This window comes from Chanodichthys erythropterus, chromosome 10 (assembly GCF_024489055.1).
Source record: "Chanodichthys erythropterus isolate Z2021 chromosome 10, ASM2448905v1, whole genome shotgun sequence".
Classification (NCBI taxonomy): Eukaryota; Metazoa; Chordata; class Actinopteri; order Cypriniformes; family Xenocyprididae; genus Chanodichthys; species Chanodichthys erythropterus.
The window spans coordinates 41,784,228-41,806,719 of record NC_090230.1 but is presented as its reverse complement, the minus strand read 5'-3'; the positions used below and the strand labels follow the sequence as shown (position 1 = coordinate 41,806,719).

Sequence of the window (22,492 nt, the reverse complement as noted above, 5' to 3'; positions counted from 1 at the left end):
GATTTTGTGCTCATTCCCAAAGTGTGCGCACATAAAGCAGCCTCTCAGAACTAAATTGTGTTCTTTTTCACTTCTTATTGCACTTAAACCGTCAAATACACACATAATAATGCCAAAATACCGATCTTGGTGAATATTCACGTAAACACAATCAGTTATGTTTTAATTAAATGTAAACAGTTGAGAAAGAAAACGCATGTGTAACAGTATAATGGATCCGTACATCAGGTCTTAAAGTGACAGCAGCCTAATATACCTGCCGCCAAATTATGAGATAATATTAAAATATCTATATGGCAGTTTTTCTCCCATGGTATCATTGTCAAAATTGTGTCCAGTGAAAAGTGGTGAGTGGCTAGTAAATTTGGAAACACACTAGACAAAGTGGCTGTTGAGCAAAAAAGTTAATGTCAAGCCCTGTTTTATTTGATTATGATTTCCACCATAATATAAATGTTTAATAAATAAAAGTATGAAGTAGTAGCAAGGACGCATAAAATTGATCAAACGTTAAAACAAAGACTTTAAAAACTATTTTCAACATTGCTAACAATAAAAAATTTTTCGTGAGCACCAAATCAGCATATTACAATGATTTCTGAATGAACATTTGATACTGAAGACTGAAGAAAATCAGCTTTGCTATCACAGGAAAAAATTACGTTTTAAAATTTAATAATATTTCACAGTATTACTGTTTTTACTGTATTTTGTTCAAATAAATGCATAAGAGAGTTCTTTCAAAAACATTAAACTTTTAAACAGTAGTGTATATTAAATAGAAAATACATTATATGAAAATGTATAAAAAAAAAATGAAATAAATATTTAGGGCCCTGTTTTAACAATCTAAGTTCATGGTCTAGGGGATGTCCGAATCCACTTTTGGTAGTTTAACAACGGAAAAATGGTCAGCATGCCAGGCACATGGTCCAAAAGGGTTGTACCTAGTCTCTTAATGAGCCATGGGTGTGTTTTGGGCGTAATAAACAAATCAGAGACTCATCTCTCATTCCCTTTAAAAGCCAGGTGTGCTTGCACCATGGTGGATTGCTATTTACATGGCGAAATTTGCAAGCGGAAAGACTGAATGCTTCTCCAGAGAGATGTCCTTTTATTTTTAATATTTGCCATGTTTGTGTGCTGCTGTGTCACAAGCAGAGTGTACATGCATTGTGCACCTGCATATAGCTGCATATTACTAACGCGCCCTTTAAATAATAAAAATAAATAAATAAAAATACTGTGTCATTGATTTTAGACTAGATTTTTGTTGGTCAATGGTGCAGTCGTTTTCAGTTGCCTCAAAATAGCAACACGCCAACAATGCGCCTGAACTTACCTCATTTTCAGACCAGCACACTCATGGGCGAACAGATGGGCACAAGTGCATTTGCTATTTAAACAGCTTGGGTGCTGAACATGAAAAAGACAACTGCGTCAGGCTGAAACTAGCAAAAAACACTTGGCGTAGCATCGCGCTGGGTGCATGATAGGGCCCTTAATTATACTTCAAAGTAAACTTTTGACATCCCTAAAAAATACACTTGAGACTTCCTGGGAGCTCCTTGATACCTGTTTGAAAACCCCTGGGCTAGTTATTTGTTTGTGTAAAACAAAAGAACTGAACATACTGACTCACTGGGCAACATTCATCCCTTCTTTTTTTGTATGCACCCTGTGTAATCAGTCATTCAGCCATCTTGATTTATTCAATGGAACATGTTGAGATTCTTACCTGGGCAATGTTTTTGTTAAGCAAATAGACACCGTATTCAAACTGGAAACGCTCTCCTCTGGGATAAAGGGGGAACCTGCAAACAAGAGCAGAGAGGCATCATGAGAAAGAGTTTCAGCACTCACCTCTGAACCATTACACATGGTTCCTATACTAAACACAAAGCGAAGAACATTTTTTATGAGGTTGTAATCAGTTCATAACTTTGCAGAGGACAACCTCACACAAAAAGAAAAACAGCAGGTCATCTGGATAAACAGCTAACCAAAACTTTAAAGCATGAAACTAATAACTATATTTACAAACCAACATTTGGAGTCAAGATTCTTTTAGTGTTTAAGGGTATTCATGTCCTGTGAAGTTAACTGAACAATGATGATGCTTCAAACTCTTCACAAACTTCGCAAGGCAACAGGCTGTTTCTGACATAAGACATTTGTGCAGATGTTAAGAGACTGCCCGGAGCTCTGGAGGTCTGGTTCTGATCCGCTTCTCAAATGCATGTCTGAAACACAATCTATTATCCCTTAAAATCATCATTCTGGCTTGTTTCTTTCGGTCAGCTCTCATTTAAACCACAAGCATAATCATGATTCAGAAATGGCCGAACGGCACACAATATCAATGTCTACATCAGAGCAACGAATAATGAACTAACCAGTCAAGATGCACAACAGATGAACATGCTGGACTATTAATGCAATTCTGAAGGGTGCATATTGAAGCATTTACTGAGAATGTAAGACTTTAGAAAGAGCTTTTATTATAAAAAAACAATTGGGTACATGTTCCAGAGTTTAATGGATGCCTGTGATGTGGACAACACTCATCTTTGACTGATTAATTTATCATATTGAAGCAATACATCAATACAAATATTGATCATTAGTCAATAAAATATGAAAAAGAATTGTATTTGCATGAAAAAGAAATGTAAGGGCTTGCAAGGCACCAAAAAAGTACTATTAAAGTTTGGTTTGGTTTAATGTAAAATGTTAAAAATTAACAAAAATAAATAAATTAATAAATTAAAAAAAAAAAACTAAATAAAATTAAATGAAATTAAACAAAAAATAAAATAAAATAAAATAAAACAAAATGAAACAAAACAAAAACCAAAATTTGCACTGATTTGTTATAGTTTTAAAGTAAGCTCAGGTTTTAAGCTTTGGTTAAATTAGAAAATTAGAAATATAAAAAAAAAAAATAGTGGAGAGAATAATAAAATAAAATATATATATTTTTTAAATTAAAATAAAATAAGGGAGAAAATAAAGCTGTGCAAACCGAAATATAGAAATAATTGAAGTGCTACAAGAGGTTTGGTATCTCGGTATGTCTAAATGTCAGTGGGAGACTTTCAAGCTTTAATCTTACATTTTTACATAACATTTATGAAAATAAATTTTTTATTATACAATTAAGGAAAAGAACAATCAAAACACAATATCTGAGGAATATCAAGATTATAAAATTGTGCTAGCAGTAAACGGTTTAGCCGCAATGGACACATTTCAAAAACACTCAGACATCCTGAACCGAAATTCCAGTTAGTTTTATTGAAAAACATGGCCTGAAAAACCCAGTTGGAAAGTCCCTCTGAAAAAACATAGGATGGGAAAGTCTCAACAAAACAGACAGAAAGACAACTTGTGAATATTCTGCACCCTCCTCAAAGCTTCCACTAACACCTGACATAACTGCAGCCCCCTAATGTCAGAGTACGACATTACTGCCCTGTTATTAAGAGCTTACAGGGAAGGAGAGAAAGAAAGAAAAAAAGAGAGAGAGAGAAGAGGACAGAAAAGCCTCCAGCTTAACCACCTGTGATCAACAAAAACATGACCACTTTAACCACAAAGCTCCCGTGACAGCGCTGTCAGGCTTAACAAAACACAGCGTGTGTGTGTTTTCAAGACTCAATACCTGAGGAATGCATTTTTTCTCACGATTGTGAACGTGCGACATACGGTCATTCATCTTTTATTTTCAAAAAACTGCTCAGTAGGAGAGGTCATGGACTGTAACTGGCCTGGGGTCACAGACTTCAGCCTACGGGTGGCAGACACCTAGAACCAAGAGGTGTGAGTGATCTTCCGGAAGCTCCTCTGTAATCCGTGAGGCCTTTTTGTCAGTCGCACCTGGAACTCGTGCTTTTAATCGCGGAAGAGTGGAGACAGACCCAGCAATTCCCTTTACTTCCTGTCTTAACAATTCTGTCTCTAATACACACACACACACACACTCACATACTTCCTGTCAAACCCGTAAGACCCAGGGGGGCATAATCTTGAAGCAGGTGCATACTTAAAACCCTCAACGGACTGAACATACACACACGCACACACTTCAACATACCATTCATGTCACTTTGAGTGAAAAGGTGCAGAACAAGGTACAGTGATGCATCTAATTACTCAATGAAACCTAGTGAACTGCCTCGCTGCCTTCCAAGACAAAACATCCATAGAATGTCATAAGTGGCGGATTTTGAATGCACTGTCTAGGAAGCAACAAAACAGCAATAAATACAATGCGGTCAGTTGTTAAACTATCTTTAGCAAACATTCTAACGGTTAGAAATACCGGTTTTACTCACAGAAATACCAGTAAATAAAACAAAACATTAACAAACATTAAAAACATATTTTAGTTCCGCTAAAGATCCACAATAAAACCTTTAAATGTGTGGTATACAGAATACATTGTATTCTGAATAATTTAAAGGGAAAAATTCTCTCATTAATTACTCACCCTCATGTAATTTCAAACCTGTAACACTTTTGTTCATCTTTGTAACACAAATTAAGATATTTTTTATGAAATCTGAGAGCTTTCTGACCCTCCATAGACAGCAATGCAACTACCACTTTGACTATTCAAAAAGTTCATAAAGAGATTGTAAAAGTAATCTATACGATTTGAGACTTGATCGCTTTATATGATGAACAGATTGAATTTAGACTTTTATTCACATATAAACATTGATCATAAACAGAAGCTCAACCGAAGAGAACAAACCTCTTGGGGAAACTCAATTGTGCTGCGTAATAAATGAGAATGAACCTGACTGTTTCTCGCACGTCAAGCAAACATGCTTGAGCTTCTGTTTACCAAAACTGATGTGTGAGTTGATGAATGTTTATACGTGAATAAAAGCCTAAATTAAATCTGTTCATCATATAAAGCGATCGAGTCTCTTTAGATAATTTGGATTAAACCGCTCAAATCATATGGATTACTTTTACGATCTATTTATGAACTTTCTAAAGCGTCAAAGTTTCAGTTGCATAGCTGTCTATGGAGGGACAGAAAGCTCTCAGATTTCATCAAAAATATCTTAATTTGTGTTCCGAAGATGAACGCGTTGGGGTTTCTTCTTTAGGTGAAATGGAGGTGATCCTGGATGACTATGTCACAGAGCTGGTCAAAAAATGTAATTCTATTAATGGTGATGTCTCATTAACTCTTCCTCTCCCTTCAGAGAAACCAACACACCAGTCAAGATCGGAAAGCCAAAATGTCTGGGGCCAGCCACAGTGATTGCAGTGACGAGGACGGGAGTGCTGACTGACCTGCAGTCACAGTGGATACACGCGAGTAGACTGAAGGCTGCTCAATGCCAAGGGGGACATTCAGATTAACTAGGAGAGTAAACATATGGGTGGAAAGGAGCTGAACACGCAGGGTTAAGTCCATATGTGATCTGATTAGTTAATCTGGACCAACATAACAACGTCAAGGAGACCACGGAAGGATCAGGGGGAGTTTGAATCTGTCATGCTGTTTTTTGATTACAGATACTACAACAATATGTTTGACTTGATAAATCACATGAAAACCATAACTAAATCACATAAACCATAATCTAACTGGACGACGTACCTTAATTTGTCGTGATTTTACTGCTTTTATGTTTGGCTCCATGCATATTACAATCCTTACAGGGAATGATTAAGACAAGTCTTGGAATAGTCTATCGATCACAGTATTCGAATATGATTATGTATTTAGATTTTGACAATAGTTTGCTTGCTATTATTTGAAAAATCAGCTTTAGTAATTATTATTTCTTGGGCTTCACTTTTTGACTTTCTTTGTGTCTTGGGATTTTTCCATTGTGCACATCATGTACCTACCTAGACAAAACAAGAAATAGTAGTCCTTGGACACACTGACACTCTCACACGCAACCAGAAGTTGAAGACACACACATTTATGCACATACATTTCTTATCTGTTATTATATTTCTTGAAATGCCATACATGGTAAAGTTTGATTCGTATGATTAGATGCTCAAGCCATCCTTGGAGATTGTTGTTTGACCTTCTTCCTGAATAAATCCGAGAATGCTTTGTACCACACTTGATCTGCGACTGCTTGGTCACTCTCCCGAGATCTCGCGCTGCTGCTGCCGCACATCACAGGGATTGAGGTGCCTGTTTCTAAACTGATGACTGAGACTACAAATATTCTTCCTATGATTGAGATTTTAATCTAACAAAGTCTGGCGGGTTTGAAACAACATAAAGGTAAGTAATTAATGACAGAATTTTTATTTTGGGTGAACTATGCCTTTAACATATTCACAACAGAACAGGAATAACAAATATATAAGTATAAAACAAACAAATTATAGTTCCATTCATTATAAACAACATTGCTTTGTTTCACAAAATTGTTTTGATTCACTAAAAAAAAAAAAAAAAAACCTGGCTCATAAGAGTCATTCGTGAGTCAGACTACACTGGTTGCACTGTATGTGTTTGACTCAATTAGATTAATTCATTCTGTAATGGGACAACACTGGTTGCGATGTATGTTTCTGATTCACTGAAAAGAATCGGCTCATAAGAGTGATTCTTTAAGGAATCGGATTACACTGGTTGCACTGTTTGGTTCTGATTCACTAAATACAACTGGATCATAAGAGTCATTTGTTAGATTACACTGACTGGACTACATTCATTTGAGAATTGGACTTCACTTGCAGCGCTGCAAGTTTTTTATTCAGTAAAAAGAACTGGCTCATAAGAGTCATTTGTTCGGGAATTGGATTACACTGCTCATAATGTATGTTTTTTGCTGTAGATTCAGTAGCAGTGTTGTGCCGCAACAAAATAAGAAGTGCAAGAAACTCTGTCCGAGTATTTTAGTACACTAATCTGTTCGCATTGTGCAAGAACCGGAATCGAGCATCTCTTGGTTCCAATCATGTCCTCACAAGCCACATCTTACCACACATAAGAACGACAGTAACCCAGCCAAAAATCACTCGCACACACACAAACATAAGCAGGCGTGCACACACCGTCACCTAACAGTGATTAATGAGCGCTCTCCGGTGTGTGTGTGAGATCATACTGCTGTGACTCTGGTTCACAGAGCACCAGGAATTCCTCAAGGGAATGTCCAGTCAAATATATTACAACAGAGCAACAGGAGGCAGGAAGTAAGTATGTGTGTGTGTAAGCACATGTACGTACATATGTGAAAAAGTGTGTTAGGGTAAAAGGACAGAAAGAGAGAGAAATGAAGAGGAAATGAGAAGGGTTTTATCACTATTGGAAATGTGAAGGTTTACAGTGAGAGCTGGAGAAATGTTCATTCTCACTCTCACATGGCAGGATAACACTTACATTCACTTCACACCCCACAAAATGTCACACAAAACAAGGCACACCGCAAATGTATGACTTTAGCTGGATATCAGTTTTGGAAGTGACCCATATTGCTCATCCACCAAAATAGTGCTGATGCTTGGTTAAGAATTTATCTCTCAGAACCAGGCAAAACCACTGGCTTAAACTGAAAGATGATTTAACTTACTATGTTACTTTATAACCTGCCCATAAAATAATCATAACATATTGTCTTTATTTACTAGTTTTGAAAACGTATTTTAAAATATTTAAATAATTACATATAGATATAGATTTATTTAATTTAAAAAACAAAAAAAACAAAAAAATCTAAAGTAATGTTCTAAAAAATAAAAATGTTAAATATTTAAGTAATTGTATGAAATTGCTTAAAATAAAAACTAAAAAAAATGTATTGATGTGAAAAGTCTAACTAGTTTTGAAAACATTTTAAAATCTTAAAAGAAATGTTATTTTAACACACTTAAGTAGTTACATATATAGATTCTTTTTAAATTTAAATAAAACAAAAAAAATCTAAAGTAATGTTTTAAATATAAAGTAAAAAATGTTAAATATTTATGTAACTGTAACAGAAAAAAATCCAAAAAAAGTATGTGTAAAGATGGGAAAGTAACTAGTTTTGAAAACATATTTTAAAACGTTAAAAAAAATACATAATAAAACCCAAAAAAATCAAAAGTAATGTTTACATTTTTTTTTTTTTTTATATTTGAATAATTGTAAGAAATCATCCCCCCACCCCCCAAAAAAAATCTCTTAATGTTGTTTTAAATATGAAAACAAACAAACAAACAAAAACGTAAAAGTCATTTAATGTAATGTTAAGAAACTGCTTAAAATTAATTAAAAGTGATATCATAATTTAATATTTTAATGCATATTTAATACTTGGTGGCTGGAGAAAACATTATCCTCTCAGCCTCTGCTCTTTTGGGGCATTGTAGAGCCAATTTGTCCCATCAAGAACCTTATAAATCCGGTGAAAAACTTCTATTATCCTAATATTAATATAGCAACTCTAATTTAATTATTGTCCCACCTCAAAAAAAACAACAGAAGGTTCATCAGTAGCAGAGCTGTACTTTTCCAGTAAATATTTGTGATGGGGCAAAACATACGCAAAAACAAGCCTCCATGTTTTCAGATTTGCCGACATTTTTTCTGAAGTTTCATCTGGAATGATACTTTATATATATAAAAAAAGAGCTTACATAACTGAACATGACAGTGACACACATTCTCATTCGTTTTCCTTCCGACTGCTTCCATCTTTTCTTTCTCTCTCTCCCTGTTACGGAGAACGAATGATATCAACAGTCTTCAACAGTACATCTGAAGATCTTTTGTTGCAATACAGTAAATACTGTAAAAGAATACTTACCCTGGAAATAAAAGGAGTGGAAACTGGTAATAATGATGAGAGGCTATGCTTGGGCGTAGGGTACCATCTCATCCACTAAATGACCTTTGACCCCCCCAAAAAGCAGCCAATGGCTTCAAAAATATCATCAAATCAAATTTCCAGATATTTTATAACAATGTATCTTATTTTTGTAACATGTTTTGCTTTAAAATTGTGCTTGTGCTGTCTTGTGTGTCCAAATACTTTCAGGGCCACTGTAATTTACACTACAGTTTGTTTATTCCCGCTATTCATCTTAAAATTTGTCTGAAATGTTATTATGCTAACTAGAGGAAGTTCAGATGCATAGCATAATAAATAACTATAGCATACAGTAAAAAGTGTTCTCTTCCAGTTCTCCGGCCCAGTTTCTGGTCTTAATTAAACAGCTGGGGGGAAAATGCACCTTGTTCTCTTACACCAGCTCATAAAGAAACTAAGACGACAGAGCAAGTGACCCACAAATCCCGTTAGGACCTTTTCAAGACACACGCATACTTTAAAAGAGCGTGGGCTATCGGCTGTGCCTGCCCCATTAAAATAGCATTGTGTGGCAGATGCTCAGTGTAATCGTTTCTATGATATTGGGAGTTACAGCTATGGTTGATTTATACGGCAAGTGCTGCCATTAGCTGTGACAGTTTGGAGGCAGGTGTTTGTTTAAAAGCAGCGGGGTTGATTTATGACTCCCCACATCTGAAACTGCATTTAAAACACTGTAGTTATGGGGAATGTTCTCTCTTTCCCAGGTGAATGTGGAGAGGGAACGCTGAAAGGTATGTTGCATATATGTGTGATCAGAAAAGCAGGAGATAGGAGCAACAAGTGTGCGCACCGGAAAGAACAAAGGACTGTGAGAAAACGTGAATGCAAGCGTGTTAACACATAAATATGGGCTGTGCACAAATGGAGAGCGAGTATGCACTGGCACGAAACAGAGTTAGGATGACATGGTTATGTACATTTGGAGTATCAATTATGATATGTAAACAGGCAGGCGGAACACATGTGCCGTGGCTTGCGGCGAGTATACATTAGTGAAGGTCATTCGGAGTAGCTGGGAAGATTTTCAACAGTTCCTGGACCTATGCACGATTCACTCCGACCACCCACCAAACAGCAGGCTGCTGCAGTATTCCCTCAACCCTCATCGAAGCCAGTCGCACGCCAGACGGATGCAAAGAGCGAAGCTTCGTAATGAAGATTGTAGCTAGTCTTTAAGCATGGAAATTCTCTCAGTCAAATGTACCTGAAGACCAAAGAAAGTCCTTAACAACAACCAAAAAAGTCCAAAAAAGTCCCACGAGCATTTCTATTTTGCATATTCTGACAACAAGCAAGTCTTGATAAACTTCATTGACTTCAATGAACGAGCTCTGGTGTGCGAATGTGCGTCAAATAGACGGAATGCAGTAGAAAAGGAGTGCAACAATTGACAAAAATACACATTTTGCTAAAATATAGTGTAGGAATAGCCCATTAATGTAATATAATTAAAATGTTCAGACGAGTGAATGTGTGTTCTTTGTACCTCGTACAAGTAAACTTTTTTTTTTGTTTGTTTATTGTAATTTTTATTTTATTTTGAGGCATAATTAGAAATGCGGCGATTCAGGCTGCGGCCCCTTTAAATTCTCATGCTCTCCGTCCACAGAGCTCAAGCTTGCCTTACACAGTGCATAAACAAAGTTCACACAGCTAATATAACCCTCAAAATGGATCTTTACAAAGTGTTCGTCATGCATGCTGCATGCATACATCGGATTATGTGAGTATTGTATTTATTTGGATGTTTACATTTGATTCTGAATGAGTTTGAGGCTGTGATCCGTGGCTAACGGCTAATGCTACACTTTTGGAGAGATTTATAAAGAATGAAGTTGTGTTTATGAATTATACAGACTGCAAGTGTTTAAAAAATGAAAATAACGACAGTCTTGTCTCTGTGAATACAGTAAGAAACGATGGTAACTTTAACCACATTTAACAGTACATTAGCAACATGCTAACGAAACATTTAGAAAGACAGTTTACAAATATCACTAAAAATATCATGATATCATTGATCATGTCAGTTATTATCACTCCATCTGCCATTTTTCACTGTTGTTCTTGCTTGCTAACCTAGTCTGTTGATTCAGATGTGCAGCTCCAGACGTTTATACTGGCTTGTCTAATGCCTTGAACATGGGCTGGCATATGCAAATATTGGGGCGTACACCCCGACTGTTACGTAACAGTCGGTGTTATGTTGAGATTCGCCTGTTCTTCGGAGGTCTTTTAAACAAATGAGATTTATACAAGAAGGAGGAAACAATGGAGTTTGAAACTCAATGTATGTCATTTCCATGTACTAAACTCTTGTTATTCAACTATGCCTAGATAAATTCAATTTTTAATTCTAGGGATTCTAGGATCTTTAATATTCTGATCAACAAAACAATAATTATTTTCATGTTATAGCCAATAACTGATACATGGCCAATGCAAAAATTACAAACTGTAAAAATGTTACATATATTGTAGATTGATTAATTATAATTAAAGAAGCAGTAGGTAATCTGGGAAATGCTAAAGTTAGCCTGCAAGCATTGAAAGCATATTGGGGGGGGGCAATAAATATAAAATTTCTCAAGAGCAATTTCTGAAGGGGACATAAATAATACAGACAAAATTTTACTTATAAGGATATATGTAATGTTACACAGAAGAAACCTTACTACTATTATTAGTGTAGCATGGAGACTGTGCTATTATGCTCAATGTTTCTCTTTGGTTCAAGGAAAAAACTGACTAAATTGACCAAAATATTCTTCTTCAAAATCATTTATTTATTGCAAAGTTGTTTACAACCAAATCACCAAAATGCGATGAATAAACATTGAGCAAAACCCAACACAAAACAGTAAATCTATTAGCCTTATTACAGTTCACACATATGCTTATCATAATGTTAGTTGTAGTTAGTTACATCAGTTGTCATCATTTTTTTTTTTTTATGACTAATTACTCAGCATTGTCTGTATTAAAGAGAAAATAATCACTTAATCCGATGTTTTTGAATAAAATAGCCTTGACAGCCTACTTACTGGAGTTCCTCAACTACTGTCTGAAGAACTGTTCTCTCCCGCCGCCGGACTTGTGTGTGTAGGTGACGTGCGCGGTGGATCAAACCACTGTGAGGCAAGGGAGGGGTGACTCAAAATGTTTCTAAACTTAAAACGCACGTTTGCGTTTGTATTGTTTTACTACTTACACAATTACTTTAAGTATATATAATTTATTTACAATACTTGTGGTTTTATATCATTTTTTTGGGGGGGGGGGCAGCATTCAGATGGGGGGGGGTACTGACCCCCCTGACTTCCAGTGATTTATGCCCTTGGCGGTACTCCCTGAATATAACCTTTAATATAATCAAATAAATGAATTCATTTATTTAAGCCAATAACCAGTTTCGTATCAATATTTTTGTGCATCCCTAATAAGAACGTAACATAATGAAGATCGTGTCCTGCCAGATTGGAAAGCTACCTAAGAACAAGATCATCTTTTCAGCAAACAAGAATGTTTGCAACAACAATTTTGAAAAGATAAACTGAACAATCAAAAAGGCCATTTAAAATTAGAGGGATTTAACAAGCATCATAAACAGGTAGTCCAACGTATACAAGTTTAATCTGGCTACTCAAAACATGGTTTAAAATGGAGACAATTTGGACGAGAAGATACTAACAAGAGCTGAATGATTTAAAGAACAATGGAAACATGGCACGATCCACACCTCAAGAACGTTTAGAAGATAGAGGGATGGAAATTAGGAGAAGACAGCCAGAAGGATGATGTATTTAGTTGCCGGGTACAGCCTGGCTCCAGTCTTCTGTCTTTATGATGATCGCTTTTATCAACTTTCAGCCTCATCAAACTGATTCTGGCAGACCCAGACTTTGTCCCTGAGGGCCAAATAAAAGACTGACGAGTCTTTCCACTGTCTTCAGATGATATCAGCCCTTGAAGATGTCATTATGTTATGAATCACACTGCCAAATCACAAAATTTAATGGTTTGATTGGAATAGTTTAATTTTTTGATGCGTCTCAAGAAATGCATTCAGACAAGGAGGAACTAAGTTGTGATCCTTTGAAAGATGGAAATAAAATACAACCAGTCAACCCTAAAAAGGAAGTACAGGCCATCGTAGCAGTCATCATCAAAAGATCCTTTAATAATTTTCCTTTCCTTTGAGCTCACAGTTCCTCATGGCCGCCCTCTCTAGTCTGGGAGCCCAAACTGGCAACTCCTCAACTCATGGAGCGATGTGTCAATCCCTACTTCCATTTTTACACTTGCCATAAAGTCCTTCTGAAAATGTGGACAGCGCCATTATATAGTTCCCAATAAAAGCTGATATGAGAGGAGGGCTTGGGTTTAATGGGCCAATCTCTGGACTCCATCACCCAGAGTACATCTGGATCGCATCTCCCGGCCTCTTCGAGCTCTGCGGCAATCAGCCGTGCTGCAATGGGCTAGAAGTGAAGAAATGTGGGTGCAACGTGTTGTTAGAGTCCATTGCATTTCAAGAATGCATCCAGGGGGCCGAAAGAAGCTTCCAAGATTGCAAAGAACGTTACGGAAAAAGAATTGTGTGTATATTTAGTGCTACATTAAGGAAAGAGGACGGCCAAGGAATAGTAGATCAAATTGGTACATCTTGTTTTTCTGGAGCAAAAAAAACTCCAAACCACATCATTTGGTCACAGTTGAAGCATCCCAGGTGGAGAAGGAAGGAAGGAACTGCAGAGCTGCACTCCAAGACCGTCTCACTGGGAGACAATCACTCTAATATGCAGAGAAAGTAAAGGGGAAAAAAGCAATGGTCTGGTATGGTGGTAGTGTAATGGTCAGAGCTGCTAACCTTAAGTTTACGCCTTCAATACCAAGTAGAACTGACCTTGGATCCGGAAATTTATTGAGATCCCATTTCTGTCTGTCCAATTAGTGCATTTTAAATAGGAATTTTGGCTAAATAACAAGTAAAAGTAGTGGACAGAAGAGTTTAATAAGAAGCAAAGAAGGTTGTACGTTGAAAATTATGGTTTTATGGCCGAATTGGGATTAGTCAGATTTCATTTACGAGACTGGTGGGTCAACATTAGAGTGAATGTTCAGGTTTAATGGATGAGCCCTGCACAATTTAAGAACCTGTAAAATCAAATAAACACGGAAATGACTCAGAATGTGACTTTGGAATATGGCCTGACACTAAAAGTTACACAATTACAGCTAAAGAGACATCTAATGCTGTATAACCATATACTGGTGAAAAAAAATGACAAGAAATTACTGGCTCTGTTCCAAAACCTAGTGAGCTGCCTCTCTGCCTACTGCCTAAATAGGTAACATCATACCCAAAATGGATTTTTAAATGGGTCTACGTCAATAGGAAACCCCAATGATCCAACAATCCAATCAATTCCTAATGGACAAAATCAAGTTTCACTCGAATATACAGTATGTCGCAGCATGTGATTCTTCAATAACTACAAAAATCCCATGGCACACACTAACACTCGGTAAAATAAACTTGAATTAGATTTATTTTTATCATGTTGATTTTTTAATTAAATAATCAACATTTCAATCCACTCGGCCACCACTTTTCAATTTTTTAACCAACCGGTCTAGAAACAAAGACTTTTACCTCTGATTTCTTGGGTCATGACCACTACTCAAGTCACCTTTATTTATACAGCGCAATGCAGATTGTGTCATAGCAGCTTTACAGTGATAACTGGTATATAATTTTGGCTGCACAGCAGCTCTTAAAGAAAATGGTGTCAGTACCCATCTTAAGTAAATTCAGTATTGATTCATTCCGATGTAAGAATCAATAGTTATTAATTTAGTTCATTTATCTATATCAGCACTGGAGTAAACACTACTATTTTCAAATATTCTACTTTGATTCCATTATCTGTAAAGGATAAATGAGATGCTGCCTTAAAATGAGTCTATAATTAAGAAGCATTATTTCGCTGCTTACGATATGAAAAAACCTTTGCTGTTGGAGCACATGAGACACCCTAAAATGTCTAGCTATTCAGCTCACTGGGATTTGAAACAGTGCCATTATCATTTCAAAAAGTAACATTACAGAAAAACAAGATCTCCAAATGCTTCACAGTTATGACACTGGGAATTTGGCCTGACAATACTAGCTCTCAATTTATGTACACAGTAGGCTGGAAATTCAAGAATGTTGATATCAACTGTAAAGCTCTGAAGATAACATTATCATTTCAGTAAGCGAACACACTGAAACACAAGTCACATTCTCAATAACATCTCTCCAACATCTCATTTATTATGGGTCGGTTAAGCCTAGTCCTACAGAAACAGGTCAACTGTGACTGGTTATGGAAAATTCTTAATTTGAGTCCTCCATGATTCATCACAGGTCAAGTTCATCTACTTAAAGAAGTTTTTTGTGCTTCAGTGACAAATGGCTAGCGATTAGTGCCACAATACTCACACTTCACTCATCTTTATTCACAATCACTGCCCTGACAACTTTATCATCAGATGGGTAAATCTTGGCGTGGGTTGGTCACACCATTTCGATCTGTTTATACACACGCTGGGTGATCGGATGAAGCCCTAAACAATGTGAGGGAGGTGAGGTCAGAGGTTGTTCCAGCTTATGGGCCACCTCACTGACACCTAGAAGGAGGCTGGATGAAGCTGAACTAAGATGATGCACAGATTGTGGGAATGGTAATGGCAACCCTCACAACGAATGCCGAATTGAATTGCGAATGCCTTTTATGCTTCAGTTCAACTCCTGAAGTCCCGTGAGATGTAATCAATGCCATTCAAACACAAATTCATGAACTGAAAGGGAACCAATTCTTTGATTCATAATTTTGCCCAGCTCTGACTTTAGTGAGTGCCTGTAACAAGTGTACTTGAAGTCGCTTTAGATAAAAGCATCTGTTAAATGACTACTTACTGTATGTCTTAGAGCTAAAAAAATGGCCGCTTAATTCACTCTGTTTGGCTGTAAACCACAGTCTACAAAGAAATGTCATTCAGTAAGTGCAGTTCTGAGGACCTCTGGTGCTTCTTCCCAAAATGGAGGAGATTAATGGGCTGCCCACTATACAAACCCAAGACTATGACAGAGAGATAGACATATGAATGTCAGACCCAACAGGCCATGAGAGAGATAGAGAAGATGATTTAAACCGCATTTATCAAGCGTAAGGCTGACACAATGTTAAACAATGACACTTTGCGGCTGATTACGGCTCATATTGCTGTAAGTTATGGTGTGTGGAGGTCACAGGGTTAGGGTAGGAGTGGTGATAATAGGATCTGGTGCAGGCCCGGCTCGTGCGGAGTTAATTACGAGGGTCACATAGGTCTCTCTGTTCTCCTTCTCCTTGTAACTCATACTTAAATGAGCTTTGGAGTCCTGACTTCTGAAGGGTTAGACCCTCATCTTCTCACCGGCACCTGATTCATCTGCAAACACACATACATGGGGCCGTTTAAACAGCTGAGCGGCTTCACCCCCTGCTCAGCTGCTGCTAATGGCCGTGTGCTGGCCGCCCCTCACACAAACAAGCATACATTCACAAACACACATTCTAAGGGTCAGGAAGAGTGTGTCCTGATTGTTGTTTGACTTTCATAACAGCGCTGTCTCCAGGGAGTCGCTGTGACTGGCAGAGAGAGGAGGTGGGCGGCCGCGTGTACTGTCTGTGAACCTTGTAAAAGCTTGTACTTCACTGGTGCTCCGCAGAAAGACGGACTATTGTGTTACATTCATGTAGCTGAAAATTGCAGAAAATCTAGAGATCTATACATCAATGTTGAACGCACCAAATCGGAACGCTTTGTGGGGGACGTGTGCCCTAGACATTACTGAAAATGAGAAATGTGCAAGGCCTAATCTGAGCCAGCCGCAGCTAGGGATGTGGTCATTTCTACTTGACAGATAAATCAGATGCTGTTTTTGGCTCTTTTTTAAATATTTGGTCTATGAAGCAGAATTGAGGTTGTAGCTAACTAGAAGTAGTCACACTATTAATTTAAAGGGATAGTTCAACCAGAAATTAAAATTCGGTAATCATTTATTCACTCTCATGTCGTTCCAAACCTGAATGACTTTGTTTTTTTCCACGAACCACAAAAGTCATACAGGTTTTCAACAATATGAGGTTACGTGAATGATGACAGAATGTTTGTTTGGGGGTGAGGGATATTCCTTTAACTCCATTTTTTTGTAGCCTAACAGTAGTTCAAAACTGGAGCAAACTTTTAACTGCATTTATTATAAAATTATGTGTAGTTTAAGCTAACACTCTTAGATGTGTTCAAATTGCAGAATAATAATTTTAAAAACGTTTACAAAAGATACTGTCCCCTTCAATTTACCATAAACTTCAAAAGTTTGGGGACAGTAAGATTTTTTGTGAAAAAAAGTATCTTATGGTCAAGGCTGCATTTCAAAAATCAAAATGCTGATTTGCTGCTCAAAAAAACATTTCTTAATATTATCAATGTTAAAAACAGCTGCATTGCTTTAATGTTTTTGTGGAAACTGATGCATTTTTTACAGGACTAGAAAGTTCAAGAGAACATAATTTATTCAAAATAAGGGCTTTTCCTACTGCGCTTAACACCAGGTTATCGTCGTTCTGAACGCCGCTTTTAACCCTGGGTTTACACCCCGAGTTTCACACTTATAATTTAGAAGCAAGGTAAACGCAGTTAGACGCTTAGCAACAGACAACCAATCATGTGCTCATATTTGCCTGCTTTGGACAGTCACGGAAATGCTGCGCATTGCATATAAACAGTAAATTCAGTGTTTGAAAGGAAAAATGTAAAATGCTGACAGAAAACGTGACATTTAAGTGCATAAGAGACCGTTTCATTCTTACCTTTATAGTCCGATATGTCTATTCAGAAGAAACTTATATAGTACAGCCGGCAATGTAAACAGGTCACGTCACTCGCATGCTACATTATTCAATGACACTGATACAGCAAATATGCACATAAGAATGTTAACCCAAGGTTTAGAAATGTACAATGTGAAACGTGAAGCAAGATAACCGAGGATTCTGTTAACCCGGGGTTTAGAATGACCCATTGTTAACTATTAAAGTCTGAAAAGACTTTAGAAAGCTTTTCTAACATTACAAATGTCTTTACTTTCACCTTTGATCAATTTAATGCATCCTTGCTGAATAAAAGTATTATATCTTTAAATATTACTGACGCCAAACTTTTGAAAGGTATGGTATATTAATATAATTATTAGATAGACATATTTGGTGGTCCATTGCATCTCACTGTTTATGTCAGAGTTTGCATCACCTGTTTTTCCAAAGTGTCCCGATCAGACCACAAGATAGCACAAACAACACAGCATGGCGCTGATAATACTAACGCCATGGGTTCGCTTTCCAGGGAGACCATAAACTGATAAAAAAAAAAAAAAAGTATACTATGAATGCAATATAAGTTACATTGTATAAAAATGTCTGCCAAATGCCATCATAGCAAATCTAAATTAAAATTAAAGTTGAAAAATCAATCAAGTCATGCAATTATTGTGTTTCATGAGTCATTTCCGAGTACTTGTATGCAGTTTCAGCATGAGAAGAAGAGGGGAATAGCTGGCACAATCCAGGATTATTCTTTCTGCCCCCCTCTCTCTCATCTCTCCATCTTCTTCCTCCTCATTTATAAGCTGTTGAAATCAGCCGTTAATCCTACATCAAAAGCGGAGAAAGGCATCTCGACCCGTCATTCAAAAGGGGGCCCATCTGATTATAACAATCCAATTTTATTGCAAGTTTCATTAAGGGGCTTTTCGCCATGTGCGGAATGCAGGAATGTGATACCTCTCTGGGCATGTGCACCACAGACATGTAATCAGCACACACCAGCAGCCTCGCTTCTTGGATCGCTCCTGCTTAGTTACGGCACCAAAACACAGAAAAACAATAATTTCAACAAGGTAGCCGGCGCTGTAATTGCAGTGCCCACACATTCTGGCATTAAAATGCCAGGGTCTTCTGACCCCACAGGCCAAGCCTGAAGAGTATGCATCCGTCTCCATGGCAACTACAGCATAGCATGCACACAAAAAGTCAAATTACAAGCATCTTAACATCACATCTCACCCTGAGGATGCAATTTAACATGAAACTATGAAGATTAGGGGGACAAGACTGCATTCATGATGGTGGTTTCAAAAGTTGCATAAGAATCTCATTAGATGATGAAATGTTACTCTAGCTGCTTGAGTTATAAACATGGACATAAGATGGATATCAAAAGTAAAACTGTTTACAAACAGACTTGGAGGAATAGAATGAACCTTACAAGCATTAATGCAATCATATTGCTATCTTCAAATAACAACAATGCAACTATGACTCATGGGTTAATGAAAATGTCATCATGATGTAGTCATTACAAGAAGAAGAAAAAAATTTAGAGCCATTATGGCCTAGTGGTAAGTTCCAACACGTTGAGTTGTGGTGCTTATACAGACAACACAAGTTTGAGTCTGGTTTGCAACAATTCTAGAGCTGAAATAATGTTTTGAAGTAATCGATTACATCGCTTATGAAAATAAAATGATTGGAGTCGACGCATCTCACAGATATATGCCTTTGAATTCATGGCACTAGTTAGTTATTATTTATAAGAAAATTATCGATAAATTAATTGACTAATCGTAAAAAAATAATAAATATATTAATCGATTATCAAAATGATCGTTAGTTGCGGGCCTAAATAATTCCTTATCACTTCCTGCCGTCTTTGTATCATCAATAAACGTGACAAAAAGTCATTTTTTTTATAAAAAAGTAAAAACAAAACAGTACAAAAAAAACCAAAAACACAAAAAAAAATAATTAAAATTAAACAAAAAAAAACTTCCATAAGAGGTGCAGTTCTGCCACTTTGACGCAATGTGTCAAATAGTAAGATACGTAAACATATTATACACAAACTTAAGCAAGCAAGAGACCCTCTTTCACGAATGTAATTTATCTCCCATACTGCAACAGACTGTAAATCTACAGAGGGAGGATGAGATAAAAAGATGAAAGAAAAGAGACTTAAAGAGGAATGGATGAAAGGGAGGCGAGGGGCTCATGGGGACAGGGCGGGCACATGAAAGCCAGAATCCTGTGGCGTTTAAGTAGCGTTTAATTCAAGAAAGGCCTTAAACCACCCCTGAACACACATATTGAACCAGACAGGTGTACAAATTACACACATGCATAAACCGCAGGTGCAAAAAACATGCATAAATATTTAAGGGAAGAAAGTCTTTAGAGGGGGGTATCACACACAGTTTCTGCCAATCTCATGTTAATCTTGAGTACATATAGAGTAACAATGCATCCTTCATATCTCCGAAAAGTCTTTAGTTTTGTCATATTCTGTGGGCAGAGCTAAAGAGTCACGAGCGCGCACAGAGATCGCATGCAACATCTTTATAAATTAAAAGGGAACAAAAACGTTTGTGTTGTTTACATTCGATTATATGCACTTGTGCGCCAATTGCCAACAAAACACAGACATCTGATGCAGCTTCACCACCCGTGATCTGCAAAATCCAGCGCTGAACTGGGACGTGTTTACAAAGTATTCATCACTGAATTCCCGGGAACAAACAAACATACGTGCACAACTCCGTTGCTGCCTTGGAAAAACAAACTTCATCCTCTGTTCCCTTAATGCTGGGTTCTTTGGGAAGCTGAAAAAGGTAATCTTTCCCCTTACAACCAAAAACACACTCCTTTGTTTACAGGAGCTGCGTCTCATTTCGGAGGCTGCGTCCTCCGGAGGTCGCATTTGAAGGCTGCATACGTCATCAAGGATGTCATATTTAAGAAAAGTAATTGTAATAAAATTGACTGATATTCATTGTGAGGTGTAAAATACTGTAATTTCTTTCTTACATTGCAATCTAACGGTTATTTTTCTTAAATGAGACTGCCTCGATGGTATATGAAGACTTCAAAGGGTGCAGCCCCTGAATTGAGGAAAAATCTCTCGGCTTCCATATCCCTAACGAAACGCGTTGATGGGCGTGCTCTTGCTCTTGTTCTGGGTGATGTGTGTGTGTGCGCACACTTATCAGGGAGAAGTGCCCATACAAGGAATTCCACTTTCTTTTGTCATCATACAGGACGCACTCGGAAAAACTCTCAGAATCCTGTACCGAAACCGGAAGTAGTGGATTTGGAACAGAAATACTGCGTCATACGTCCAACTTGTGTTTTGAAACTTTGGCCATGTTTAACATAAGAATGCAACTCTTTAACAGTTTAAATAAGTGTGCATGAAATAGCATTACACCCGCCCTTTAGAGTGTTATGCATGAGATAAATCAAATGGTTTGTTTTGATGCTTAAAACTATTAATAAAAAAGGAGGGAAAAAAGAGATTTACAGACCTATGAAAAATGTACTCCAAATAATCAGTGAGCAATACAACACAAAAAACATTCTTACTCTCTCTCCTTCTCTGTGAGTTTGTCAGTGATGGTGTCTTTGATGGAGGAACGGGAACCCTTGTGGATGACTGGATACCTGAGCGGAATCTGCAGGAAGGATGATATCATCAGCACCAGGTGTGCCGTGTAACCTAGAGCCACCGCAATACTCCCATCATCCTTTGCTGCAGTGGAAAAGAGAACAGAAAAAAAGGAAATATGTTAGAAAATTTGTTCAAATAAAATAAAAATGAAGCGCAACAAACAAAACTGAAATAAGACAGTAAACAGGCGAATCTCATAAAGAAAGATCCCAGTCATATTCTAACCAGAATCAAAAAGGAATTAAATACTTTATTTTAAAAATGAAGCCTATTTTAGGACCATTACGATTTTTTAGCATTGTGATTTTTTACATTTCCCACCCATATTCTCAAAAATTCATTAAATTCATTATAATATATATATATATATATATATATATATATATATATATATATATATATATATATATATATATATATATATATATATATATATATATATATATATATATATATATATATATACACACTGTATAATAACATTGGTGTCTAATAATCTATGTAATACATTTTAGACATTTTTAAGAGAACATAAAATAAATGACATAATGCAAAACATATTAGAAATCCAAAAAAAAAATTTATACAGTGCTACATCCGCCATTTTAGTTGAGGTCAAAACTTGTACATTGTGGTTTAAAGGATGAGTCACAACAACTGAAGTTATAAATCAGGGGCCATTTGTTAAGTTGATGGAAGCTGATGAAGGCCATTCATTTTGTCTCCTTAGGGCTCTTGAGTTATAGGGAGCCAAATAATAACCTAATACCATGCAAAACTTCAGTTCACCTCAGCAATGCCCTTTCCTGATGGGGTCAAAGACATAACCAGAGGCTATAAGCTACTCTGAAAACAAGGATCGGCTTAATGTTAGTGTTCTGTCTTTAAATGTGTATAATAACACTCCAATGTGTGCATTTCCTAAATAATTATATGCAATCTAAATCACTCTGATGGCCCCATTACTGTCTGAACAGCAAACTTTTGGGGCATTTCTGGCAAATTCAAATAAAAAGCCCAAATGCCAAGCAAAAATATTTAGTTGCTAT

General features: G+C 36.8%; 1 protein-coding gene across 1 annotated transcript in view; it reads right to left on the bottom strand.

Moving 5' to 3' along the window:
- Positions 1-22,492, bottom strand: part of uvrag (UV radiation resistance associated gene) — a 125,031-nt gene that overhangs the window by 49,058 nt on the left and 53,481 nt on the right. Inside the window, exons 12-13 of the mRNA XM_067399242.1 lie at positions 21,359-21,524; positions 1,739-1,814 (exon numbers count right to left, since the gene is read on the bottom strand). Coding sequence (XP_067255343.1) covers positions 1,739-1,814; positions 21,359-21,524 — 242 coding nt within the window. The remainder of the gene's footprint in view (positions 1-1,738; positions 1,815-21,358; positions 21,525-22,492) is intronic.